Genomic DNA, 23,008 nt, shown 5'->3' on the forward strand with positions numbered 1-23,008 from the left:
CGGGCCAATTTTCTGTCCCAGTCCAGCTCTGTATGCAGCTCATGTGTAGTCTGGTGTTACCTACATCTTCCTATTCAGAAGGCAGAATTTCCGAGTTCTGAGTACAATCGAGAGCACCACGACTGCAGTTTTTGTGTTGGATGTAAAAGGCGCACATGACGCTGTGACGTAGGCTAGAATCATGGCAGCAGTCAATGACGGTCCAGGCGTGGGATTTCTCTCGTGGAAATATGCACATTATCTTTTCCTTTCTATTGGTAGGTGGCACAGTGCACTTGTGGCAAGTAAGCAAGCTAGAAGACTGGCAAAGTTATGGAAGCAACACATTAACAAGAGAATTCTGAGTAAAACCAAAGTTACTTTCCCTAGTAACTAGTTACTTTGAAAGTAACGAATAACTTGAAGTAACTGAGTTACTTTTGAGAGAAGTAACTAGTAATGTAACTAAGTTACTATTTTAAAGTAACTTACCCAACACTGGTCATATTTGGTTCATGTCCTGGGATTCATCTATTCTTGGGATAGATGACAGTGTGAAGGAATTCCCAAACCTGGGTGCATGGGTAACTTGCATTAAAAAAAAACAAACAACAACAACTTTGAAGCAGCCATCAACAGACCTTAGACTGCTAGACAGTAGGGCTGCCACAAACGATTATTTTGATAGTCGACTAGTCACCGATTATTTTTGCGATTAGTCGACTAATCAGATCATCATCCATTGAATGTAAAAGTACAGCTTATTGCACCAGATAGTTATATAACTATCATTAGCTTACAGCTTTAAGTGTTTAAGGTCTGTGCTAACTAAAAATAAAGACAAGATGATAGTTTATTGAATTTTAATTAAATGTGCAGATTGTTTCGGTGGAGTTTAATAAACTCAGCCGATTTACTCAGGAACAAATAAAATACTGAAAAAAGCCAAACAATAACATTTTTAAGTTATCTAAGTGACTTATATATGTTTAACCTGAGTAGGGCGGTGGGTTTGAAAACGATCTGCCGGGAGTCCGGTGCTCTCATGGCCCCCGGCTAGCTATCGAGCTAGTGGGTAACAGACATCTCCGAAAACGTCGGAGCGCTTTTGAAAATATGTGGTGTCTTGATAAACTGAGCAGATATTTGAGGTTTACACAGCTACATTCTCGCCTGAAAATATGTTAAACTTTTATTTTGTGACCTAGAAAGAATAATAAGAGTAATATTAAAACTAACTAGCTGCTGCCATTGTTGGAAACTGAGCTGGGCTGCGCTATGAATTCTGGGACAAAGCTACTTCTTCTTCTTCTTCTTCTTCGGGGTTTAACGGCAGCTGGCATCCTTGTACATGCAGTGCTGCCATCTTCTGTTTCAGTCCGTTATTACACTCTTAAATCCTACTACTTATTCCTGCGTCTTTTGGGATCTTACAAAGCTTCAAACGACGCGTCGACTATTAAATCAGTCGTCGACGATTTTGATAGTCGACGTAATCGTGACTAGTCGATTAATCGTGGCAGCCCTACTAGACAGAAATCCAGTTGCTGGCCTATGAGTTCTGCAAGGGCTGAGCCATGCATCCTAAAATTTTTAAACAAAAGAAAAGAAAAGGCAAAGGTCAGTAAAGTAAGATGTAAACATACACGGCAGACCCAGTGGCATTTTGATACTGTTTATTAATACTTAGCCGGTTGCTGTTTACAACGCACACAGAGCTGCAGCTCTCCCGCTGCCCGCTCAACATTACCACAACAACCACAACCACAGGACCCAGTACAATATTTAATTCGGCGGGGCGTGATTGCGGATGCTGTGCAGGTGCGTCCGGGGCCTTGAGTGCCAAAATGAATTAATTATTAATCATTAAATGATTAAATGTGTAATTAATTATACAAATTGGAATAATCAGTTAAACAAATATGTTATTATTTAATGGTCATTCATTTAATTTAAAATGTTTAATTATTGTTGTTGGATTTGTATTGTTGATTATCATTTATGCTTAGAAATATCTACTTATATATGCTTAGAGTTTTATAATTAGTTGTAGATTGATAGAGGTTTGATGCTTAGTAGTCTGCAGAGACATTGTGTGCATTCCAGAGTGCTCTGGGAGCATGGGAGAGGTCGTACCTTGTCTTATTGTTTTATGGTAGGATAAATGTATCTATATCTGTTTTAGTCTAAGTGCCTTTTGTTTAGATGAACTGCTGGACTTCCAGACCAGCAGGTTTAGGGAAGTCATTTATGGGGTCACACTCTGACCCCACACACACACACACTTACAAAACCACAGGCAAGGTACTCTTTGTGTGTATGTAGACGTCATATGTTAATGAACCTATGTATATTCATGTAACCTCCATAAAAGAGCAGTGTTACGGGGGAGCGCACGAGAGCAACTGGGGTCAAGCGAAGGAACGGCGCTTGTCCGGTTCTCTCCCGTGCACGAGAAACATGAAGAACTTTGCCTACTCGTGTCTTGCTTTGCTGTGTAATTACATTGTCTTCAACGTTCCAGTGCATAGGGTTAAGCTACAAACCTATCAATTGTATTTAATTCCATTTGTAATTAATTAATGATACATTTAATTTTTTATACTGTGGTGGACCACCAGGTGTCTCCAGTGTGAGGGGAAGTGAGAGGGTTAGGTTTTGGTGCCTTGAGTGTTTAGTTGTGATAAGCCGAGATTAAAGTTGGAGTGAAATACTGGGATCTCTCGTGTTGTGCTTACAAACCTCCACAATACATTTAATTAATTATTGATTTATTTCCAATTTTAATAAACTATTGAAACATTTAATCAATAATTTAATGATGTATTTAATTAATTCACATTGGCACTCCTGGCCCAGCTGCTGTATTCATGAATTGGATTTTATTTCAATCTAACCCATCAAAGTCAGCGTGCAGGGTTAACGGTGATCAAGTCAAAACCATTACTTTTTACAGATAGCCAGTCTTTTAGTATGGAATGCCAGGACTGCCATAATGAATTAATTAAATACACCATTAAATAATTAATTAAGTGTGGCAATAATTAATTAAAATTGGAAATAATTAATTAAAATTGGAAATAATTAATTAAAAATGTTTTTGACACATTTAATTAATTAATTATTAACACATTTAACTAATTATTTAATGGTGTATTTAATTAATTCATTTTGGTACAGTTGACTCCTTCAGGTCTCACCATGAAAAATTTTTATCAACCTCACCCATCAAACCCAGGGGGCGGGGTTAACACTGATCGAGTCAAAACCATTGCTTTGGCCTGGTGGCCATTGTTTTTAGCACACAACAACTGGCATGTGGAAACTAACAGAACTGAACTTTGAAAAACCCTGTGTGGAGATACAGAAATTATTTTATTGGTGCCATATAATCTGCATCATTATAACTGCATTAATAACATTCTTTACAGCATTATTCCATTTAGTAATGGAATAATCCTGTGACACTAAGTCTACTCTTAGTGTTCTTTCAAATATAATATACTTAAAGGTCTCTATCATTCATGGGGTGACTTTTTTACTGACTGTTAATAAATACCATATTATGTGGGAAATAAATAAATGTGAGATTATTAAACTGACAATATCAATTTCCATATAAACACATTGCAACTTCCTCATTGCCTTATGTAAAAATTATCTTCCCTTTAGAGTATATAATGAACAATCAACAATGTTTCACAGTGTTTTATTTTTTATAGTTATTCTATAGATGGAATTAGTGAGGCAGATTTTTTTAATATGAGATAAAAACAATAAAGATGTGTAACATGAAGTCAGACTGCCAGGACATTCATGTAATTCTCGCAATTATTTTATAATATAGGTGCATCACAATATAGGTGCAAGGCTTCAGTTGGCTGTACATTAACCACTGTTGCCTGCAGATGTCACCCATGAGTGTAATTAATGAAGGTTAATGAACCAGTTTTTGACACAGTGGTTCAAAGAGGTTCAGAGCTTCATGAAACCTCTGTTTGCCATCACTAGGCGCAAGAACCTAAACCAAATTCCAAAATGGGGGTGTGTCACGGAGGAGCGCCACACCACAACTGCACTCTGGGGGCTTTTATAGATCATTGGCACAATGGCAGCAGGGCTTGCCACTTCCATGATGGCAACAAGTCACACCAGTTCTCCGACCCTATATACTAGATTTGCCACACCAACAGGCTGGCAAATCTAGTTTGTAGGCAAAAACATAAAATGCAAGACTTGACTAATAAGCTAAATAACAAGAGCCACTGGAGAGTAACATAATATATAAAAAATACTGACAACCTAAAGGTCCAAAGGACACGATGAATAAAACCAAAACAATAATTATTCAAAAAGTTATGAGCCCCAGAATTTCAAAACAAGTGCCAGGTACTGTGATATTTATTAGCAGAATGGAGAAGTGTTACTTCTGCTGGTGGGTGGAAATCCCACAGTGGAAATATTATCATTATTATTATTATTATCATTTCTAAGAGTGTAATAATTGTAATTGGAATGAAAAGAAAAGAAAAGAAAAGAAAAGCAGAAACACTGATGAGTTTTTTAAAAATTGTGTTTTCAAAAGATTTACTGAATTAAAAGTAAGAACAGAACAATATAAGAGCCTGATACAATGTTTTAATGTGTAATAAAATGTAATATATGTTATATCAGCACCTCATTATAAGTTAGACTACAATAAATGCGTTGATTTACATTCCACCACTGGGTTTCCTGTTTTTTATCTTAATATTCTTTGAAAGTAAGCAAATATAAAGAACAACAAACAGGATGTTATTCAGTATCATGTCTTTGTAAAAGATTTATATTTATTCAGGTGTTTTGTACATCCAGTTTTTAATAAGAAGTGAAGCGATCCACAAAACATCAATAAATGATCAATCCTCCAGCAAATGCCAGTCTGATTCTTCTGGTTTCCTGTAATCTACTGGATGCAGCTACTTCCTTTTTTGTTCCTTAAAAACTCTACATGGATAACTTGAGTCCAAGATCAATTAACGTTTGGGACCCTGGAGGAGGGATAAGCAGAATGTGCAGAAATTTCTACAAATAAGCTGCACTTATTTCATTTTTCAGCTTAACAAATCATTTTGAAGGTCAGATGTAGTTAAATTATACGCATAAACATGTTTAATATGATTCAAATAAATCTGAATTTAGCTTTTAGACTTGATAAAAGAGTTTAGTTTAGTTTTATGGTACTGTATACACTACCAGTCAGAGGTCAGGTGTACTAGACTGACTTTTACACAACACAACTGATGGTCCCAGCTCCAGGAGGCAAGAAAATTCACAAATGAACCCTGACAAGGTACACATGTGAAGTGAAAACCATTTCAGGTGACTACATCATGAAACTTATTGAGAGAAAGTCCAGGGTTTTCAGTGCTGTCAACAAAGCAAAGAGTGGCTATTGTCAAGAATTTAAAATATAAAACGTGTTTAGAGTTATTTATCAAGTTTTTTTTTTGCTACAAAATTCCATATATCTTGCTTTATATATTTTTGTAGAAAGTAGTAAAAATATATAAAAACCATTAAAGGTTTGTCCAAACCTTTGACTGTCATGTCAACAGTCACTAGAGCAGGGGTAGACAACTCCAGGCCTCGAGGGCAGGTGTCCTGCAGGTTTTAGATGTGTCCTTGATCCAACACAGCTGATTTAAATGGCTAAATTATGTACTTAACATATCGTGAAGTTCTCCAGAGGCTGGTAATGAACTCATCACTTTATTCAGGTGTGTTGACCCAGGGTGACATCTAAAACCTGCAGGCTCAGGTAGAACAGAAAAACACTACAACCAGTCCATTGACCAGTGACTTGAACCCAATTCTGCTCAATATTACTTTGATCTCTTTTAGAGCTTCATGGTGCGATCCTCCACAACAGTTGTAGTTTCTCATGTTGCCCTTTGGAAACATTTATTACCCAGCCTGTACTATAATATGACTAAACTATTTCCTATAAGTTTATTTAAATTACAGAGTTGGTCCCAGACTAGTGGTTCTTTAATCCGAAGGGCAAATGCCAGGAGACTCAACACCTTTGTAGATCATCGTGGCAGTGACAGGGAGAGATACATTGGTCATGTGTCAACAGAAGCAGTGCCAGATATATGATGCATTTAATCCAACCCGTTGCTGACCCCGCTGCTGTTGAGTCCATCAAAACTGCATTATGCTTTCTATTAAGGACTTGATTGTGCAATACAGTTCAACAGAGTTCCAAACCTCTGCATGTTTTCTGTTTAAGAGGAAATGTTGAGCTGGAGCCAGTCTGCTCTGCGAAACCGTCAGAGGGATGTTAGCTATCCCAATAGCTGGCCGATGGGTGTTCTGGGTGGTTTCTCACAGTCTCTGTGTCTTCCTTTGGCTTTTATCTTTCTAAAGAAATAAGAGGAGTAAATGTTCATTGATCTTGGCCGGTGGTCAGCCTGGTTCTAGCAGGGGGTAGGAGGAGCAGTGATGTGAATGTTGCTGCTGCTGCTGTAAGTTTTTGCTTCTTTCGATTTGTTTATTGTTTTATTAATGAGAATTAAAAACATAAATGTAAATATTTGATCATATTTGATCATAAATGAAAGCAATGAATAAAGGTTATTACGTGACATTTACTTAATTAGAAGAAAAACACAAAGAATCTTTTAATAAACATGATATACCTAGATTTTTTTTTAATAAATGTGTTAAATACAGACTCAGGTGAAGGTGAACACAAACTGTAGTTGTTTTCTTTCCTTATTGTAAACTATAATTAATTTTTTTTATATATTATATTTGTATTTTCTTTACACCAGAAGAAAATTAGCTGAAATTCTAGTAGTCTCATTGGACGCTAAAAGACTCTTTGAGTCTTTTTTTTACATCCTCTTTTGTGAAACAACACCGAATATCAGCAGCTTCTGTATTATACTGTTTGGCAAAGTCTCTGTTGTACTTCGCCATCACATATTTCCAGTAGTCTGATGCCTTAAAGCTCTCATCTGGAGGGATTTTCCAGTCTGGGTAAATTTCCTTGTATCTCTTGTAAGGGTGCCATTCATAGTTTGTATCACTGCAGCGAAAACACTGGTCACTGATCACAAGGGAAGAGCATATGTCAGTGATCAGTTTTTGCGTATTCGGCCAGAATATAGCCCATATGGTTTTCACTGCCCTATGCATAGCCAAGAAAACAGTCCTTATGAACTGGAAAAATAAAAATAATCTGAATTCTAACCAATATAGAAATTATCTATTAGATTACATTAGTCTTGATACAGCCTCTGCCACCACATCAGATCAATTGCTCTGGGCTCCTTTGATCAGCTCCATCACCTAGTGGGGGTGGGGGGTCATAGTTTGGTCCCGCCTTCACTGTTGTGATTGGTGTGGGGGTAGGGACAGGCTTAGGGCGTCGGGGGGTTCCCCGGAGGCATCTTTCTTGGGGGGCTCAACCCGGGGTAGCTGTCATGTCCAATTAGGGGCTCTGTTGGCTCTCAGGTGACGGATACCTCGTGGCTGCGTGCAGCGGGGCTAGGGGAGGGTCTGTGCTGACGGACGTGGGTTACTGACCTGGTAGCCTGGCTGCCCCTGGGTGGGTCCGGGATGGGCGTGAGGCTCTGGGGGCGCTCCGTCTCTGCAATGGCGTGTCCAGCGGGGTGGCCTGGGGGGGCACAGGCCACCCCCCCAACCAGACTGGCCACCCCAGGTGCCACCCCAAAGGTAAAACAATAAAATTCAATCAAATATCAAATGTCCGATTATGTTTTCACGGTGAAGCTCAGATATCCGAGTGTAAGTGAATGCAGCATCGGCTTCTGCGCTATGTGCATCACGTTAGCAGGAGAGCCAAGCACGAAAGACGGCACTGCAGGAAACAATTTTTCGGTGAAAGAAAATGAGGACAGAATAAATGTCCCGGTAAGTAATATTAAGTTTGTTGAGTTTAGTAAACTTCGGTGAAATTAGAATCCGAAGGAAAAAATAACACTTAAAGAATTATTGCAGCCGTCGAATATTTCAGACAGTATGCTACTGAGGGCAGCTAACATAAGAGTTATGAGTTATAAGATATAATCTAAGTCGTAACATTGCTGTATGGAGCTGCAGATTTGGTTGCAGGTTAACATAGCTGGACTGGCCATCGGGCATACCGGGCATATGCCCGGTGACTTATTTTTTTTTTTTGTAATGGCATGAACAATGAGAGGTGGTGGATTGGCCAGATGCAGGTCGATGTGTAAAAATAACTCAGTTGTTTGGTGGTGGCTATGGCGGGGCTTCCACAGAGGCCAGCAGGTGGATGAGGGAAGGGGAGGCAGGAGGAGAGCCCCGAGGCAGCCACCAGTCCGAGTGTAAGGTGAACTGAACTTCAGGTAAGAAGTTATGACCTGCAGTCTATCTGGGTCAGATATAAACTAAGTTTAGGTGGAGTTTATTTTCGTTGTGCTGACTTTTTGCCGTCAGTTGCAATAACTCGTACTGCGTTCTAGCCAGCTTGATGGAGTTTTTAGGTGGGTGGGTTCTATGATGTTACTGATAGTGAACTTTATTTTATTCATAAGGTTAGTTAGTAGAGTTGCCAACGGCTCCTTAAAAAAATGGAATGGTCCCTCATTCAGAGAAAATATTACACGTTTCGTATTGAGCTGAGAAGAGACGCAGTTTGTCCCGAACTTTAGCTAGAATGGAAAAAGACACAAAGCTGGAGTTATTCTGTCGTTACGCTGCACAGCTGCCTCTTCTTCTCTCATTCTCTCCCCTCCCTCTCCTGTTGCTACTTCAATCATGAAACTGATCAATGATCAGCTGATCGGCTTTTCTCTCTCATTTATTTATCGCCCAGTTTAGGACTTTTTTCATGTCTTCATTGATTTTGATGAGCGACATAAAGGCACCTCGAGTACATCGACCACTGCTGACTGCAAACTGCACTCCAAACATGGTGTTAAGGAGAGTGGACTTTCCTGTGCCCTGAACTCCAAGAACTGTGACTACACGTATCTTTCTGTTTGGAGACACCAAGTCACTGAGCTGAGAGAGAACATCACTCAACCATCTTAGAGGGATGTTGGATGCATCTCCATCTACAAGCTCAAGAGGAAATCCATCAAGCAACAACTCTGCACACAGTTTGGGCAGATGCTGCAGCTGTTGATGTGCTGGATTTGTTTGTGAAAGGGACAGTGAAGCTTCATAGATCTGACCCATTTCACGGAAGAAGTGTTCAGTCCCCAGTGAGCTGTTGGAAATTTGTCTATCAATTTCTTTGATCTCCTCTTTGTTCTCAGAGTTCTTACATTTTTCTTTATATTTCTCCCGAAGTTCAGACAGTCTTACACGAGACATGTTGTCCAGGTTCGTTCGCATCCATTTCAGGAAATAAAACCTCTCTGTTCCTGGGCTTGATATTGCATTAATGAAACATGTCATAACTGTTGACATGTCATAAAAGTTTTGTTTTTTTCGTAGTTCTTTTTTCCTTTTCTGAAGTTCGCTTTTGTAATCTTCTATATTTTCAGACCTGATATGTTGAAGTCGACATTCTTCTTTCTCTAAGCAGGTCAGTTCTTTCCATATTTCACCTTGTCGTTGAAGCTGATCTTCTTTGTATTTATGGATGTCTTGAATTTCAGCAGTGATGGCTTCTGCATTTGTCTTTGCAGTCTGACACTCTGGAGAGTCTTCATCAACCAGGATTCCCAGTTCGTGGGCAATGTCTGCCATCTGCTCTATTGTCATCTTCATCTTTGAGTTCCTAACTACATCTCTGACTGTTTCCCTCAGACTTTTCACAAAGTCTACATCATTTCTTTGTTTTGTCTTAATAATGATGTTGGTTTTGGTCAAGCCCAACGTCAGCACTAGGTTTTCCAAAGCATCTGTACTGTTGTGCTTGCTCTCATAGTTACCCACTAAGAAGATCTGTGCCTTGTGCTGTTGGTTGGTAAGTAGACTGAATTCAGATTCAGAGCCTAAATGGTCAAAGAACACAAAAACTGCTGCAGATCTCTGACACAGAAAGGAGTATTGTGTTTGAAAGCTTGCAATGTCTCCACAAAGGTTGGCTACAGCCACTGGTTGACTGAAAGTATCAATGTTTGCTTTTCCACAAGGAAGATACCAAGTAATTTCAGTCAGTCCATTGGATATTCTTCTTGGACTGTCACCACACTCCATGTTGCGGTGAACATAGGTGTCATGGTAGTGCTGAGAATTGCTCAGAAGTTTATTGAGAATCTCTGACTTGGACGAGGAGCACTCACCCAGTCTGACAAAAGAGATCATTGGAAGTTCAGAGAGAACGATTCTGTCTTCAATGAAGCCCTTGGACTCTGACAGAGACTGAGGTCTGTACTTTTTAACAATGTCTCTCATGGCCCACAGCATGAGTGTGCACTGATTGGTGTCACAATTTGGAAGCAGCAGAGGAACAGAGAACTGACACATGGACATTTTGAATGCGATTTCCTGCTGCAGAAAACCATCAGAACACAGAAAGAGAGCAGTGATTATGTCAGGAGGGTTCACCTTGTCATCTGTGTTTGTACTGTTAAATAGATTTTCAAAGAATAACTTTGCATTCCCTGATGTATTGTCACTGCATGAATGACAAACTGAGGTATATGTCACATTCCTTGCTATCACATTAACCATCAAGAGTTTCCTTAGAAAATATCAAGGAAGGTCTGATTTCTGATTCCCGGGTTCATCAATAAGAGTCTTCTCATCAATCTCAAGTATTTTTCTGAGCGATATCTTTTTTCTGTAGTACTGCTCCAAGCCCAGATCTTCCAGTAACCTCGCCAGCTGTGTCTCTGTGGATAAAAAGATGGTTGTTATTTCTGGAAAAACAACCAAGTCAGCTACACTGGGATTGGTTTTATGTACTTTTTTTCTATTATATTTGAACACTCAAAGCGCTTTATACAACATGCCTCGTCAACACATATTTATACAAGCAGTGTTTTCTATACCTAAATGCATTCTGTCAAATCTTCACACTCTAATGAACAAAACAGAGAGCAACTTGGGTTTTATATTATGGGTTTAATATACTCTTTAAACCGTCAATCAAGTACTTTGAGTACAGTGAGCTTCACTTTTTCAAAGGCAAAAAGGGCATTCATTCTCAAAGAGTGTGTCTAATCATACATTTCAGTTTCACAGTTGCTACAATGAACAAACCCAGTTAAAACTTAACTAACTACTCTATCTACTGTCTACTCAGGTTTTACTGAATACACAGGTCAACAATTTTTTTTGTTTTTGTAATTATCAGAAACCACAACACACTTTTCTAAACCAGTTTTCATGCAGATTTCAGATGTGCTTTCAGATTTTTCAGTCACGTCAACTTTTTCAAAAATGAGTAATATTAATTTGCAATGGATTTGTGTGTGTTAGGCGCACACTGACGCACACTGTGGCATAGATATAATGATCACTGTCAGTCAACTACCTCTGTGATTTGTTTGTGTATATTGCGTTCGGATTGTCACAATACAGCATCCAGCAATAGTCAGCCATCATGCACTCATTCTGCTCCATTAACTGAATGTCCTGATGAAAACGCTCTCCCTCTTCATGACTCACCATGCCAAGATTTCTGGAAAGAACTTGAGGTGAGTGTTGGAAGTGTATGTTCAATTACATGCAACAGCCCAGTTTCTGGTAGGACTCAAGCAGATGCTGAACTCCTTTATTGTATGCAGGAGACTTGTGGATGCCCAGAAAGTTTTCACAGAGCCACTACAAATTTGGCTGTTGGGAGAGTTTGTTTGAAGCCTTCATCCTGCAAAACAGACTTGTGGACCTATAAATATCCCTTCCTACATTTTTGCAGTGCTTATGTCTGACCAAGAAGCAGAAACTTGACACTGGTTTTTCATGGCTCATAGGCATCTTGTGGCTGTCAGTTAGGCTTGACATAATGTTCTGCAGTAGATCAGCTGTCCCACAGCCAAAGGAATCTGCAGAATTTGGTAAATCCTCCTTCCATTCCCACCAATATACCAATCACCTTCAGATAACAACAGATGTTCCACTGATGAGTTTTATACGCAACTGACTCAAGCAGTGTCTTCATGTAGTCATAGGACTTCTTTAGATGAACAGAATGGCATTTGGGACACTTGGTTTGGCTTTTCCACAAGCTTCTTTGTGAATAATCAATAAAGAGATGACATTGAGCTAGAAAACGCTCTTGTGACAAACTGCTGGAGAGTCCGTCGATGTCATGACAATAGCACAGTGAGCCGTGAGCAGTGAAGAACGCTGTCAAGTTATCACTTTGACTTCTGTAGTGAGTTACAGCAACACCCTTGGCCAGCAAATGCTTCTGCTTAAGCCTCAAAGCAGGAAGTTCGGCTTTGTCTTTCATCAGATTTTGATCACAAACAACTATCAGCTCTGCTTGTGTCAAAGTCTCTTGTTTGTAAATCTTGGTTGTAAATCTACATCGGGGACCTAATCAGGATCTGATGACCCTGGACTTTAACCAGATGCACCTTGTTCCTCTTCACCTTCTACAGAAGCTACTCCATCATGTGGTGGTACAGGAACAAGCAATGAGTCATTATGAAGAACAGGCCTTATTGCAGAATCCAGGCTGCAATATACAATTTTGTTCTTATTTTTGGCTGAGAATCCTGTTGTATTCACACGGCAAAAATGGCAATCAATGAGATGATTCCTGCCACACCACCAGGATTGCAGATGGCATTGCTGCCATTCAGTGATTTAGCCAATCACGCAATCCATTGGAACAACTGTTGCAGATGACATGTGGAGCCCAAGATTTATCCTGGTCCCCCAGCGGACAGCCAAAGTACAATTTGTGTATCTTCTTGTATGTCTGTGATAATTGGGCAATGTTGTGCTGTCATTGTGAATCAACCACACACATAACAGAATCTGTCTGGATGATTAATTTTTAGGCATGTTAACAACTGAAATCAATCACAATTAATGCCGTCTGTAAAATAAAAGACAGGGAGCTGTTGTTAAATCTGGTAATACGCTTAGGCTAATTATACCAACTATCATGCAATATATAACTAGCTTCATCACTAACCTGCACATGCCAGGGAAAACTAAACACAGATGTAAAATCAGCATGAAAAACACCACAAACTGACACAAATTTATCTGTGATGATTTTGAACTGTTGACCTGTGTTATCAGCTTGGTTGGGTGCTGGTCAAACCCAAACACAAGGAGGTGCACATGTTCAGTGATATTATTTGTGAATAGCCTGTTGACCTTTCATACACTGCACAACATGTGTTTACATGCAAAATCACCATCAGATATTTATGATGTATTTTTGATGTATTGGCCAATTTTCACCATGCACATGTTGATCACTCATATTCTAAATCAACAGGTTTGTGCTAATATACAGCCTGAATACAGCCACACCTCCATTTCTCTGTACAGGGAAATACATTTACCTCGAGGTGAAGTTAAAAGATTGGTTACTGAGCTATAAGCAAGACGCCTGTACTTTAAGGCTGTCAGGGTTCCTGGGTCGGTGACCCAGTGTTTTCAGTTTTGTTCATGTTCAGTAGGGCTGCCACGATTAGTCGACTAGTCACGATTACGTTGACTATCAAAATCGTCGACGACTGATTTAATAGTCGACGCGTCGTTTGAAGCTTTGTAAGATCACAAAAGACGCAGGAATGAGTAGTAGGATTTAAGAGTGTAATAACGGACTGAAACAGATGATGGCAGCACTGCATGTACAAGGATGTCAGCTGCCGTTAAACCCCGAAGAAGAAGAAGTAGCTCTGTCCCAGAATTCATAGCGCAGCCCAGCTTAGTTTCCAACAATGGCGGCAGCTAGTTAGTTTTAATATTACTCTTATTATTCTTTCTGGGTCACAAAATAAACGTTTAACATATTTTCAGGCGAGAATGTAGCTGTGTAAACCTCAAATATCTGCTCAGTTTATCAAGACACCACATATTTTCAAAAGCGCTCCGACGTTTTCGGAGACGTCTGTTACCCACTAGCTCGATAGCTAGCCACTAGACTCCCGGCAAATCGTTTTCAAACCCACCGCTGTCTTTCGCTACTCAGGTTAAACATATATAAGTCACTTAGATAACTTAAAACTGTTATTGTTTGGCTTTTTTTGTATTTTATTTGTTCCTGAGTAAATCGGTTTGGCTGAGATTAAATTTATAGTTTTTACACAGCTGAATAAACGTCAAGCAGACAGCTGATTATCAGAAGTGTGAGATGCTGGAGAATATACTCCGGTGTCCTGTTATATTTTAGATAGCAAGGAGTTTATTAAACTTCACCGAAACAATCTGCAAATTTCATTCAAATTTAATAAACTATCATCTTGTCTTTATTTTTAGTTAGCACCTTAAACACTTAAAGCTGTAAGCTAATGATAGTTATATAAGAGCAGATGCTGCTGGTGCAATAAGCTGTACGTTTTATGTCCAATGGATGATGATCTGATTAGTCGACTAATCGCAAAAATAATCGGTGACTAGTCGACTATCAAAATAATCGTTTGTGGCAGCCCTAATGTTCAGTTTATTTTGCCACTTCCATGTGCTCACTTCCTGCTTTTCCTGTGTCAGCTCGTCTTGTGTCATTAGCCAGATTATGTTCAGCTGTGTACTCACCTGTCTCTCATTATCATCCTCATCAGTCTGTGTATTTAAGCCCTCTGTTTCTACTCGTTAACTGTCGTGTCATTGATGTTATGTTGTCCTTCCCGTGTGTTCCCTCAGTTCAATCAGCCGTTCGGTTGTCCAGCCAGTCAGTGTCCATTCACCCTCTGTTCACCCACTCCCTATAATAAACCTTCACCTACCTGCCAGTCCTGCGTTTGGGTTCCTTCTTCCTCGCCTCCACACAACGCCTGACAGAATGACACGACCCGTGCCACGAAGACACGATTGGAACCCAGCGGACTCGGACCTCTACGAGCGGCAGGAGGTAGCGCTCTCCTTGTGGGCGGAAAAGCTCAAGGAGAGACAGCGGCTCTTCGCGGAGCAAGAGCACATCTTCGAGGGCACTCGCTTGGCTCTGGGCGGGCCTCGGAGACGCCGTGTTCCCCCACCTGCTGCCTCACCTGTACCGGAGCATTTGCCGCAGAGAGTGGACGTTTCACGCTGCGCTTCGGCCACTCCCTCTCTCGCCACTCCGCTCCTCGCTCACACACCAGCCTCCTCATTCGCCGGACCTCCACCATCACCACGGCACAACGGCTACGCCTCCCACCTCGGCTCAACGGAGGCTACCGCGCCAGAGGCTCTGCTGTTTACCCTGGCCGCTTCCTCTTCCCGGAGAAAGCGGCGCACACGCCGCCATAAAACGGACTACTTTCAGCCACTCCCGATGGTGAGCTCCAGTGACTGTTTTTCGCACTCACCATCTGATTATTCACTTAAAACGCACAATAGACTCACTTCTGATTCATGGGGAGTCTCCCTCCTAGACGAGGACGTGGACTGGGAAGAGTTTTTCTGCTCTGCTCCAAAGACTGTAAATAGTGGTGGCAGAAAAACCAGAACAATCCCCAATAAACCTGCCAGTAACACACACACCGTCACTATTTCCACACCCGTTACTCAGCCATTTCCCACCAGCACGACGGCCCAGATTCGGCCTTCCCCTTCAGCCGTTTCACCTCCTCTGATGGCTAGGGCCCAGTCTACACCCACACCAGTGCCAGCTCCCAGGAGGAGGGCAGCTGCGACCCAGTCTACCTCCACACCCGCTTCTGTTTCTCAGGTGGGGGTGACTGGTGTCCAGCCACCTCCCGTGCCTGTCCCAGCACCCAGGCTGAGGGCAGCCCGAATCCAATCTGACCATCCCAGAGGCCCAGCCGAGGCTCTCCAGCCAGTGCCCTCATGCTCCGGAGGCTCGGAAGAGCTAGCCCGCTTACTCACCAGCCCACCACTTCATCCACCACCTGATCCAGCCTTTCACGCACTAGCTTTATCCCTGGTTAGGCTGGCTGAAGTGTCCCCTGCTCAGGCACCAGCCTTACTAGCCCAGGCTGTAGCATTATCTCCCTCATTAGCTCAGTCTATAAGCTCAGCCATCAAAACATTTATAGCATTCAGGTCTCTTGTATTGAATACTTTTATTTTTTTTTTATAATATTGTTGTTATTATTTTATGACAGGATTATGATAAAGAGCTAGTGATGGGATTTCCGGCTCTTTTTAGAGAACCGGCTCTTTCGGTTCGGCTCACTAAAAAGAGCCGGCTCTTTCGGCTCCGAACCGGCTCTTTAGGTTGTTTTGTTGCTTTAATTAATTTATTATTAACAATAATATAAAATTATGCACAAAAGGAATTACTAATGTAAAAAAAAAAAGTGGTTTTATTTGTATATGTTTATATATAAATATATGCGGTGGCCCCTAGAGACAAAACACGTACAAACTCCAAAACACATTTCTAGCATGAACTGAACTTCCAAAACAGAGCTACCTAGATTACCTAAATTACACAATTGAAAGCATGAAAGCATATGTGTATTGTTTGTGTATTTATACACAAGCATTCATATATAGTCAAATAATTAAAAAAAAAAAAAAGTTAATTTACCTGTTATTACCACACACCAAATCTGGTCGTTGGTACTTGCTGGCTTGTGTAGCCACTAGGTAACAAAAGCTCAACACTGCGCCCAGCATCCTGGAGCACTCCTGTTGTCTTTTGTATGTGTTTTGAGTTTTTACGTGCTTCAGAGTTTTTATGTGTTGTTACGTGTTTTGGAGTTTGTACGTGTTTTGGAGTTTGTACATGCTTCAGAGTTTGTACGTGATTTGAAGTTTGTATGTGCTTTGTCTGTAGGGGCCACCGTAAATATACTTTTATTTACTCCACATAAAATGTTATAAATAAATCATATAATACAAAAATCAACTATTCACATTTCAACTTTTAACTATTTAAATTTTCAGCTTTTTCCTTTTACAAATTTAAAGTGACACAACACAAAACACTGCAAACTACAACACAATTAAATATAAATTAAAATATGAAAACAAAAAGAACATGCATATTCTCTGTCATATGGACCTGCATGAATAAACTTTCTGAATCCTTTATCATCCGCAATTGAAAATAGTGATTACTATACCTTTCTAATGTGGTGTTGTTGTTCCTGGCTCTTTCTCTCTCTCTCCCTCCTGCTCTGTTCCTGTGTTACTGAGTGTAACTACCGCCCCTCCCCCCTCTTCCCAGCGTAAAGCACAAGGCTCGCATGCGGAGTGAAGCGTAAAAAAAGTGCCAGAGAGAGGGTGAGAAAAAAAAACAAAAAAATAAGGCTCGCGATAAGGAGCCGGCTCGCGTCGTTCACGTCAAAGACCGGGCTCTAAGAGCCATTTCGTTCACGACCGACCCATCACTATAAAGAGCAGCTCCACATTGAATTTTATTCAAGATGACCTGCTGATGGGGAAGAAAAGTAATTAAAGTGATTTTGGTTTTTGGTGCCAGACAGGCTGGTCTGAATATTTCATAAACTGCTGATCGGTCTTGATTTCTGCTGTGACATTTAGATGTTAGGGTCAGAACTTAGCACAAAATGACATGGAAGCCTAGATCCATCCTGCCTTGTATCAACAGTTCATGCTGCTGTTGCTGATGTACTTTATATCACTGAGGACCATCTGAGCAGCTATTTAAATGCCGTTGCCTGTCTGAGTGTTGCTGCTGACCATCTCCACCCCTTTATGAACACAGTGCACCCACCTTCAGACAGATGTTTCTAGCAGGATAAAGTTCCATGTCCCAAAGTTTAAATCATCTCAAACTGGTATAATGAACATTAAAAGGAGTTCACTGAACTTAAATGGCCTCCACAGCCACCAGATCTCAAAAGAAGAGTGTCTGTAAAAGTCTGCAGCAACTGTGTGATGCTTTGCTATTTTACTCATTACCCATCATGACTCATTAGACTGCTGGGGTAATGTTACTAATTATTTTATGTTTAAGATTTAGTAATTTGCAGCTGTGGGTGGACAGTGTCTGCAGACTCACATGAAAAGTTAGAGACTGGAAACAAAAAGATCAAAAGAGGAAAAGGTTCTTTACGTCTTCACTGACGAGAGACGTCTGAGAGACTCTTACAGTTATTATTACTTGATTTGATTCCTAAAAATATGAATTGTTAGGTACCTTCTGCCCTACCTGAATGTAGCTTATAATAAAAAGCACTTAGATTGCTCAGTGTCATGGATCGCTGCGTGGCAGGCGGGAGGAGGACCCAATCGCAAGATTCACAAACACGGGGATGAACTCAAAAGCAGCTTTATTGCTGACAGGCAGAACATAGGAAATACAGAACTCAACTAAACTGGGAATCAATAAACTAACACTCGTAGGGAGACACAGGAAAATCCACACAGCAATGAGGGAGAACGCGACACCGAACAGAGGGAGACGCAGACAGAAATACACAGGGTTAACGAGGAAAGTGGGAACACATGGGGAACACAGCTGACCATAACGAGACAGGGCGGGGTGAACATAACACTGACGGGAGACGGGCAGAGTCAAACAGGAAGTACAGAGGTTCAGACAGGAGGAGAGAGAGCACGGGGAAAACACAGACATAACGGGCTGGGGAAACATGGAACAACCACAAAGGGAGACGAGGGCTCATAAATACACAGAGGGCACACAGGGGGGAGAGAGAGCACGGGGAGAACTTAGACATAACGGGCAGGGGAAACATGGAATAAAACATAAGGAGAGACGGGGGCTCACAGATACACAGACAACAGGGCAACTCAGGAAACATGGCCTAAATAGGGAACAAAATACAAACATACAAGAAAACTAAGAATACTGGGCCAACATGGCCCAGGACCATGACACTCAGTTATAGTAGAAAAGTGTAACATAAATAAGAAACAGTCCATTTACCAGTTCGGCATCCCAGGTGTTGGTGAGTGAGCTAGTAGCTAAGAGTGCAATGCACACAAGTGTGCGTTCACTTACACAATGGCTACAAGTAGAGGAAAGTCATAACTTAAATCTGCTGATAACATTGATTGAAGTCATCATCCCTCCCTGATTCTTTAAGGTCTTTATGCGTGTGCTTTCAGTCTTCACGTGTCAAGTAGTTGACACAGATTAACTCTGACATCCAGGAAATGCCAACAGCGAGGAAACAGCCGAGCCAACAAATGAACAAATTCTTCCTTCTCTTATTTTTCAGTTCATGCATCCTTGATTTCTTTGCTCTCATTTCCTTGAACCTATCAGTGTATCTTAGCTCCTCCCACCAGAGAAGTGAGCAAGTGAAGCGAGAAAAACATGTAGAGCGGAGCTAAGAGGCTTTAACAATATCAGACATCCTTGCTTTAGTCGTTTTAAAGCAATGCCAGTTAAATATAGCACATCCATTGTTTCGTTACAGCAGACTACTACTAAAGTATTTGGCTGGGTCCGTGTGATGAGTGAGACTTTTAAGTCTGTGCCAGAGACAGAATAATTTTCTTACCCAGGATATACTGAATGCAATTTAACAGTTAAGTTAACACATAAACAAATTCTTCCCCCTCTCTTTCATTTTTTTTTTGGTTTCTACATCCTTGATTCCTTTGCTCTTATTTCCCCAATCATCAAATTGCAGCTCAGTCCCTCACACATGACAGGTGAGCAGACAAGGTGAAGAAGACATGAAGAGAAAGGAGCTAAGACAACATATATTCATGCCTCTGAGCCATTGAAGCAAAGTCAGTTAAAAATTATGTTTGGCACAGATGCTGCTGTCCATTGTTTTGTTGCAGCACACTCCTACATATTTACAGAGTCCTGTTTCCACTCCCTGTTTGTTATGTCTCTTTTATACATCATTGGTAAAAACACTTTGCTCAGGATATAGTAGATCCTCCACATCTCCCCTTTCCTGGTGCATTTTAGAAACTCAAACATGCTTCAAGATGGCACATTAAGACTGAATCGTGGGTCACAGCCTGCAGCACAGAAAAGAAGGGCAATGAACAGATAAATGAGGAAAAACCTAAGCTGTTGCAGTCCTGTTGTTCATACCTGTTTTAGACAGTAGGGTGAGCAGTTTAATCCTTCATCTGTATTTAGGTATAAGAGAGCCATGACTGCTTTGAGAGATCAGTTATTGTGATGGATTGTAGTTGTTGAACTTGGATGATGAAATCATCTACTTCCTGCAGGGTTAATGATCACCTTCTTTGATTTCTCAAGTGCATTGAAAAATGATTCAGCTGCTGCTAGTGAGAAAAAAGCACAGTAATGTCAGTAAACACCACCTCATGGATCACTGACTGCCTGACAGACTGACCACAGTATGTGAGACTGGGCCGAGCTCTCTTTCTGATTTAGTGATGTGCAGCAGGAGCTCCACAGGTGGACAGTTCTGTCCTGGACTTCATACACTCAGACATTCAGTACAAGTTTGAGTCAAGACACCTTCAGAAATACCCTCATGATTCTGCAGAGGCTGGATGTATTAGTGATGGCAGGAGGAGGAGTGTAAAGCGCTGGTGGATGATTTTGTGATGTGATCTGGAAACAATCATCAGCTGGGGAGATGTACAAGTACCTGGTACTTGTAGTACATGGAAAACAGGCTGAACTGGAAGATCAAAACAGAGGCTGGATACAAAGGAAATGAACAGACTTTTATCAAGTAGTGAGAGCCTTCAGTATGTGCAATGCTGTTTCTGTAAGGCAGAATAAATATGTTGATCATTATTAAATCATTTAGAAGAGAGAGACTTAATGTTTAATGCTTGGTAAAAAGTAAATGGCCTGTATTTGTACCCAGAAAGGGTAATCTGGGGAAAAGGAAGATCGCATTTGTCGGCCGCAGTTGTCGGAGCCTGTGTGTACTTGTGTGTGCTTGTAAACGCGGAGAAGCGCGGCTAAAAAACTTTTAAATATTACTTTTTCTGGGTCACAAAATAAACTTTTAAGATATTTTCAGGCGAGGATGTAGCTGTGTAATGCTCAAATATGTACTTAATTTATCAAAACATCACATATTTGCAAAAATGCTCCGACGTTTTTGGAGACATTTATTTTTTTTAATGCTTTGAGGCAGCTTTTGAACATCTGTGGCATCTATTAATGTCAAATCTAGCCTTTCTTTAACAACATAAGCAAACTGCTTTTGTATTTAACCACTTTTCTGTTTAATTACATTTTAAATAATAATAATAACAATAGTATTTATTTTGTTTAAAAAAATGTGTTTAAAAACAGGTTTTGTTGTGAAAGCTATAATCCAGATTAGTGGCCTGTTAAATGGTTAAAGTCTAGGTTGGCTTTATACTTGAGAATAAAGTAACATAGCTTGTCCTTCTAAAGAATTAAGTTATATTCCACAGTTAAATCATAAGAAACATTATGTTACATATAAACCCTGCCATATGTTAGATCTGGTCATTTTGCTTATTAGAAACTTTATATATTGGAAGTTAACTTTTAACAAGCATGTAATGATTATTTTTAAATTAGGTGGTCTTTTTTTAAAACACATATATCTTTAGGCCTAAACTGACAGTGCCAATACCACACATTCAGACACCATCAGTAGATGGTGTTTTTAATACTATATGTGTTAGTCTAATTTGGTTGTATGGGGTCTACATTGACCTTCTGTCTTGTAAGTTATTATGACTGCACAGCCATTAAGGATCAAATCAGGTTCTAAAAAATGTTCTGTTCTTTCTCCCTCTGCTTGCTTCTTACTGTCTTTGAGTTTCGGGACCAGCACTCCTGCTGTTGGACAGAAAGACATCAACTCAGTGGTAAGTGTTTTGGTTTTCCAATATATTAGCAATTGTCAGTGACATTTCTATTAATCAGGCTGAACTTTAATCATACTTTAGATCAGCCTGTTTTACTTATTGTTTTATTTGTGCTTTGGTTTGAGGAAGTTGTTTCTTCACTAATCTTTTCCTGTCTTCTGTTATTAGACTTGAGATATGACTGCACTATGCTGTTGCTGTTGACTCCAGTTAATTCTACAAGACATGCTGTGTAAGTAAACAAACAACAACAGTTTGGTCTGCATTTCTTGAAAGATCACATTACGAACTTAGTTTAGAGGGTCTACACTGTATTTAGTGAAGTCTGCAGGTTTTCTAACAGCAAACTTTGTTTTGTGCCCAAATCATTTTGCACATCATTAGAATAAAAGTTATTAGCCATGTTTGCATAGCCCTTTTTAAAATGATGCTTTCATGACATTATTGTATGTTTGGTGGTGATCACGGCTATCCAGACTGACAAGTGGGACATTGAATGTCACCTCCCCGGTGGGGAGGGAGCCTGAGATTGTCTAAATTTGAGTCTGTTCTATACCAAATGCAGGGGAAAAAATGTTTTAAGAAAGCAATTAAGTTCGTGTTCCAAAAAATATGATTGCTTGCTTGCAGGACACCAGGAGAGATGAGTCCTCCATCACAGATGGTGTGGTCAGTGAAGATGGTCGCCTGCAGGTTCAAGCTCATTGCATCTCCAACCCACATCCACTGCCACTGTACTTAAGGGAAGTTAAAGACTTTCTTCTGCACCTACATTTGGATCACCTCGATCCATGATAGTCATTCAGGCAGTAATGCCTGGACTGGAAACAAGCCATCCTTAAAATAATACAACATTCCAGCTCCTGTGTTGGAATGGAAAACAAATGTGTTGTTTAAATCAGAGACTGCACTTGTGACAGAAAAATAAATATTTTATTTTGATTATATAAGTAATGTATGTACAAAACAAACTTGTGGTAGGCCTAAACTTATTTTCTTAATAATTAAATCTGAGACTTTGTTTCATTGTAAGATTATAACAGTGATGGCAATATAATTGTTTGTTGTTCAAGAGAACAGTGTCCAGTATGTTGGCTGTTATACTTTTTTGCATTTGAAAATAAAAGTTGGGCTCATTTTAACATCACTACAAAAAGTGTTGTTAATTATTTTTAATCATATTCAGGTTACCACAAATTGTTTTTTCATTTGTTGAACTTGAAATGTTTGTCAGTAAGTA

At 40.2% G+C, this 23,008-nt stretch overlaps 2 protein-coding genes across 3 annotated transcripts in view; one reads left to right on the plus strand and one right to left on the minus strand.

Moving 5' to 3' along the window:
- LOC308392795 (uncharacterized protein) overlaps positions 1–23,008 on the plus strand; it is a 67,022-nt gene that overhangs the window by 36,994 nt on the left and 7,020 nt on the right. Inside the window, exons 3-6 of one of the 2 annotated variants that reach the window (XM_080876045.1) lie at positions 14,740–15,352; positions 21,720–21,768; positions 21,937–22,000; positions 22,399–23,008. The exon at positions 22,399–23,008 is cut by the window's right edge and continues 1,928 nt beyond it. In XM_080876045.1, coding sequence (XP_080732171.1) covers positions 14,879–15,352; positions 21,720–21,768; positions 21,937–22,000; positions 22,399–22,510 — 699 coding nt within the window. In that variant the 5' untranslated portion in view covers positions 14,740–14,878 and the 3' untranslated portion in view covers positions 22,511–23,008. The other variant, XM_080876044.1, reaches the window with a different exon arrangement.
- LOC308392786 (up-regulator of cell proliferation-like) lies at positions 1,285–12,866 on the minus strand. Its single transcript, XM_080876016.1, has one exon. The coding sequence runs from the start codon at positions 10,636–10,638 to the stop codon at positions 8,809–8,811; it is 1,830 nt and encodes a 609-aa protein (XP_080732142.1). The 5' UTR covers positions 10,639–12,866; the 3' UTR covers positions 1,285–8,808.

Source organism: Rhamphochromis sp. 'chilingali' (genome assembly GCF_963969265.1).
Source record: "Rhamphochromis sp. 'chilingali' genome assembly, chromosome: 1".
In the NCBI taxonomy this organism is placed as follows: domain Eukaryota; kingdom Metazoa; phylum Chordata; class Actinopteri; order Cichliformes; family Cichlidae; genus Rhamphochromis; species Rhamphochromis sp. 'chilingali'.

What these genes read in the sequence shown, in the direction of transcription:
- LOC308392786 (XM_080876016.1), bottom strand. Translation starts at nt 10,638, where the DNA reads ATGGTTAATGTGATAGCAAGGAATGTGACATATACCTCAGTTTGTCAT.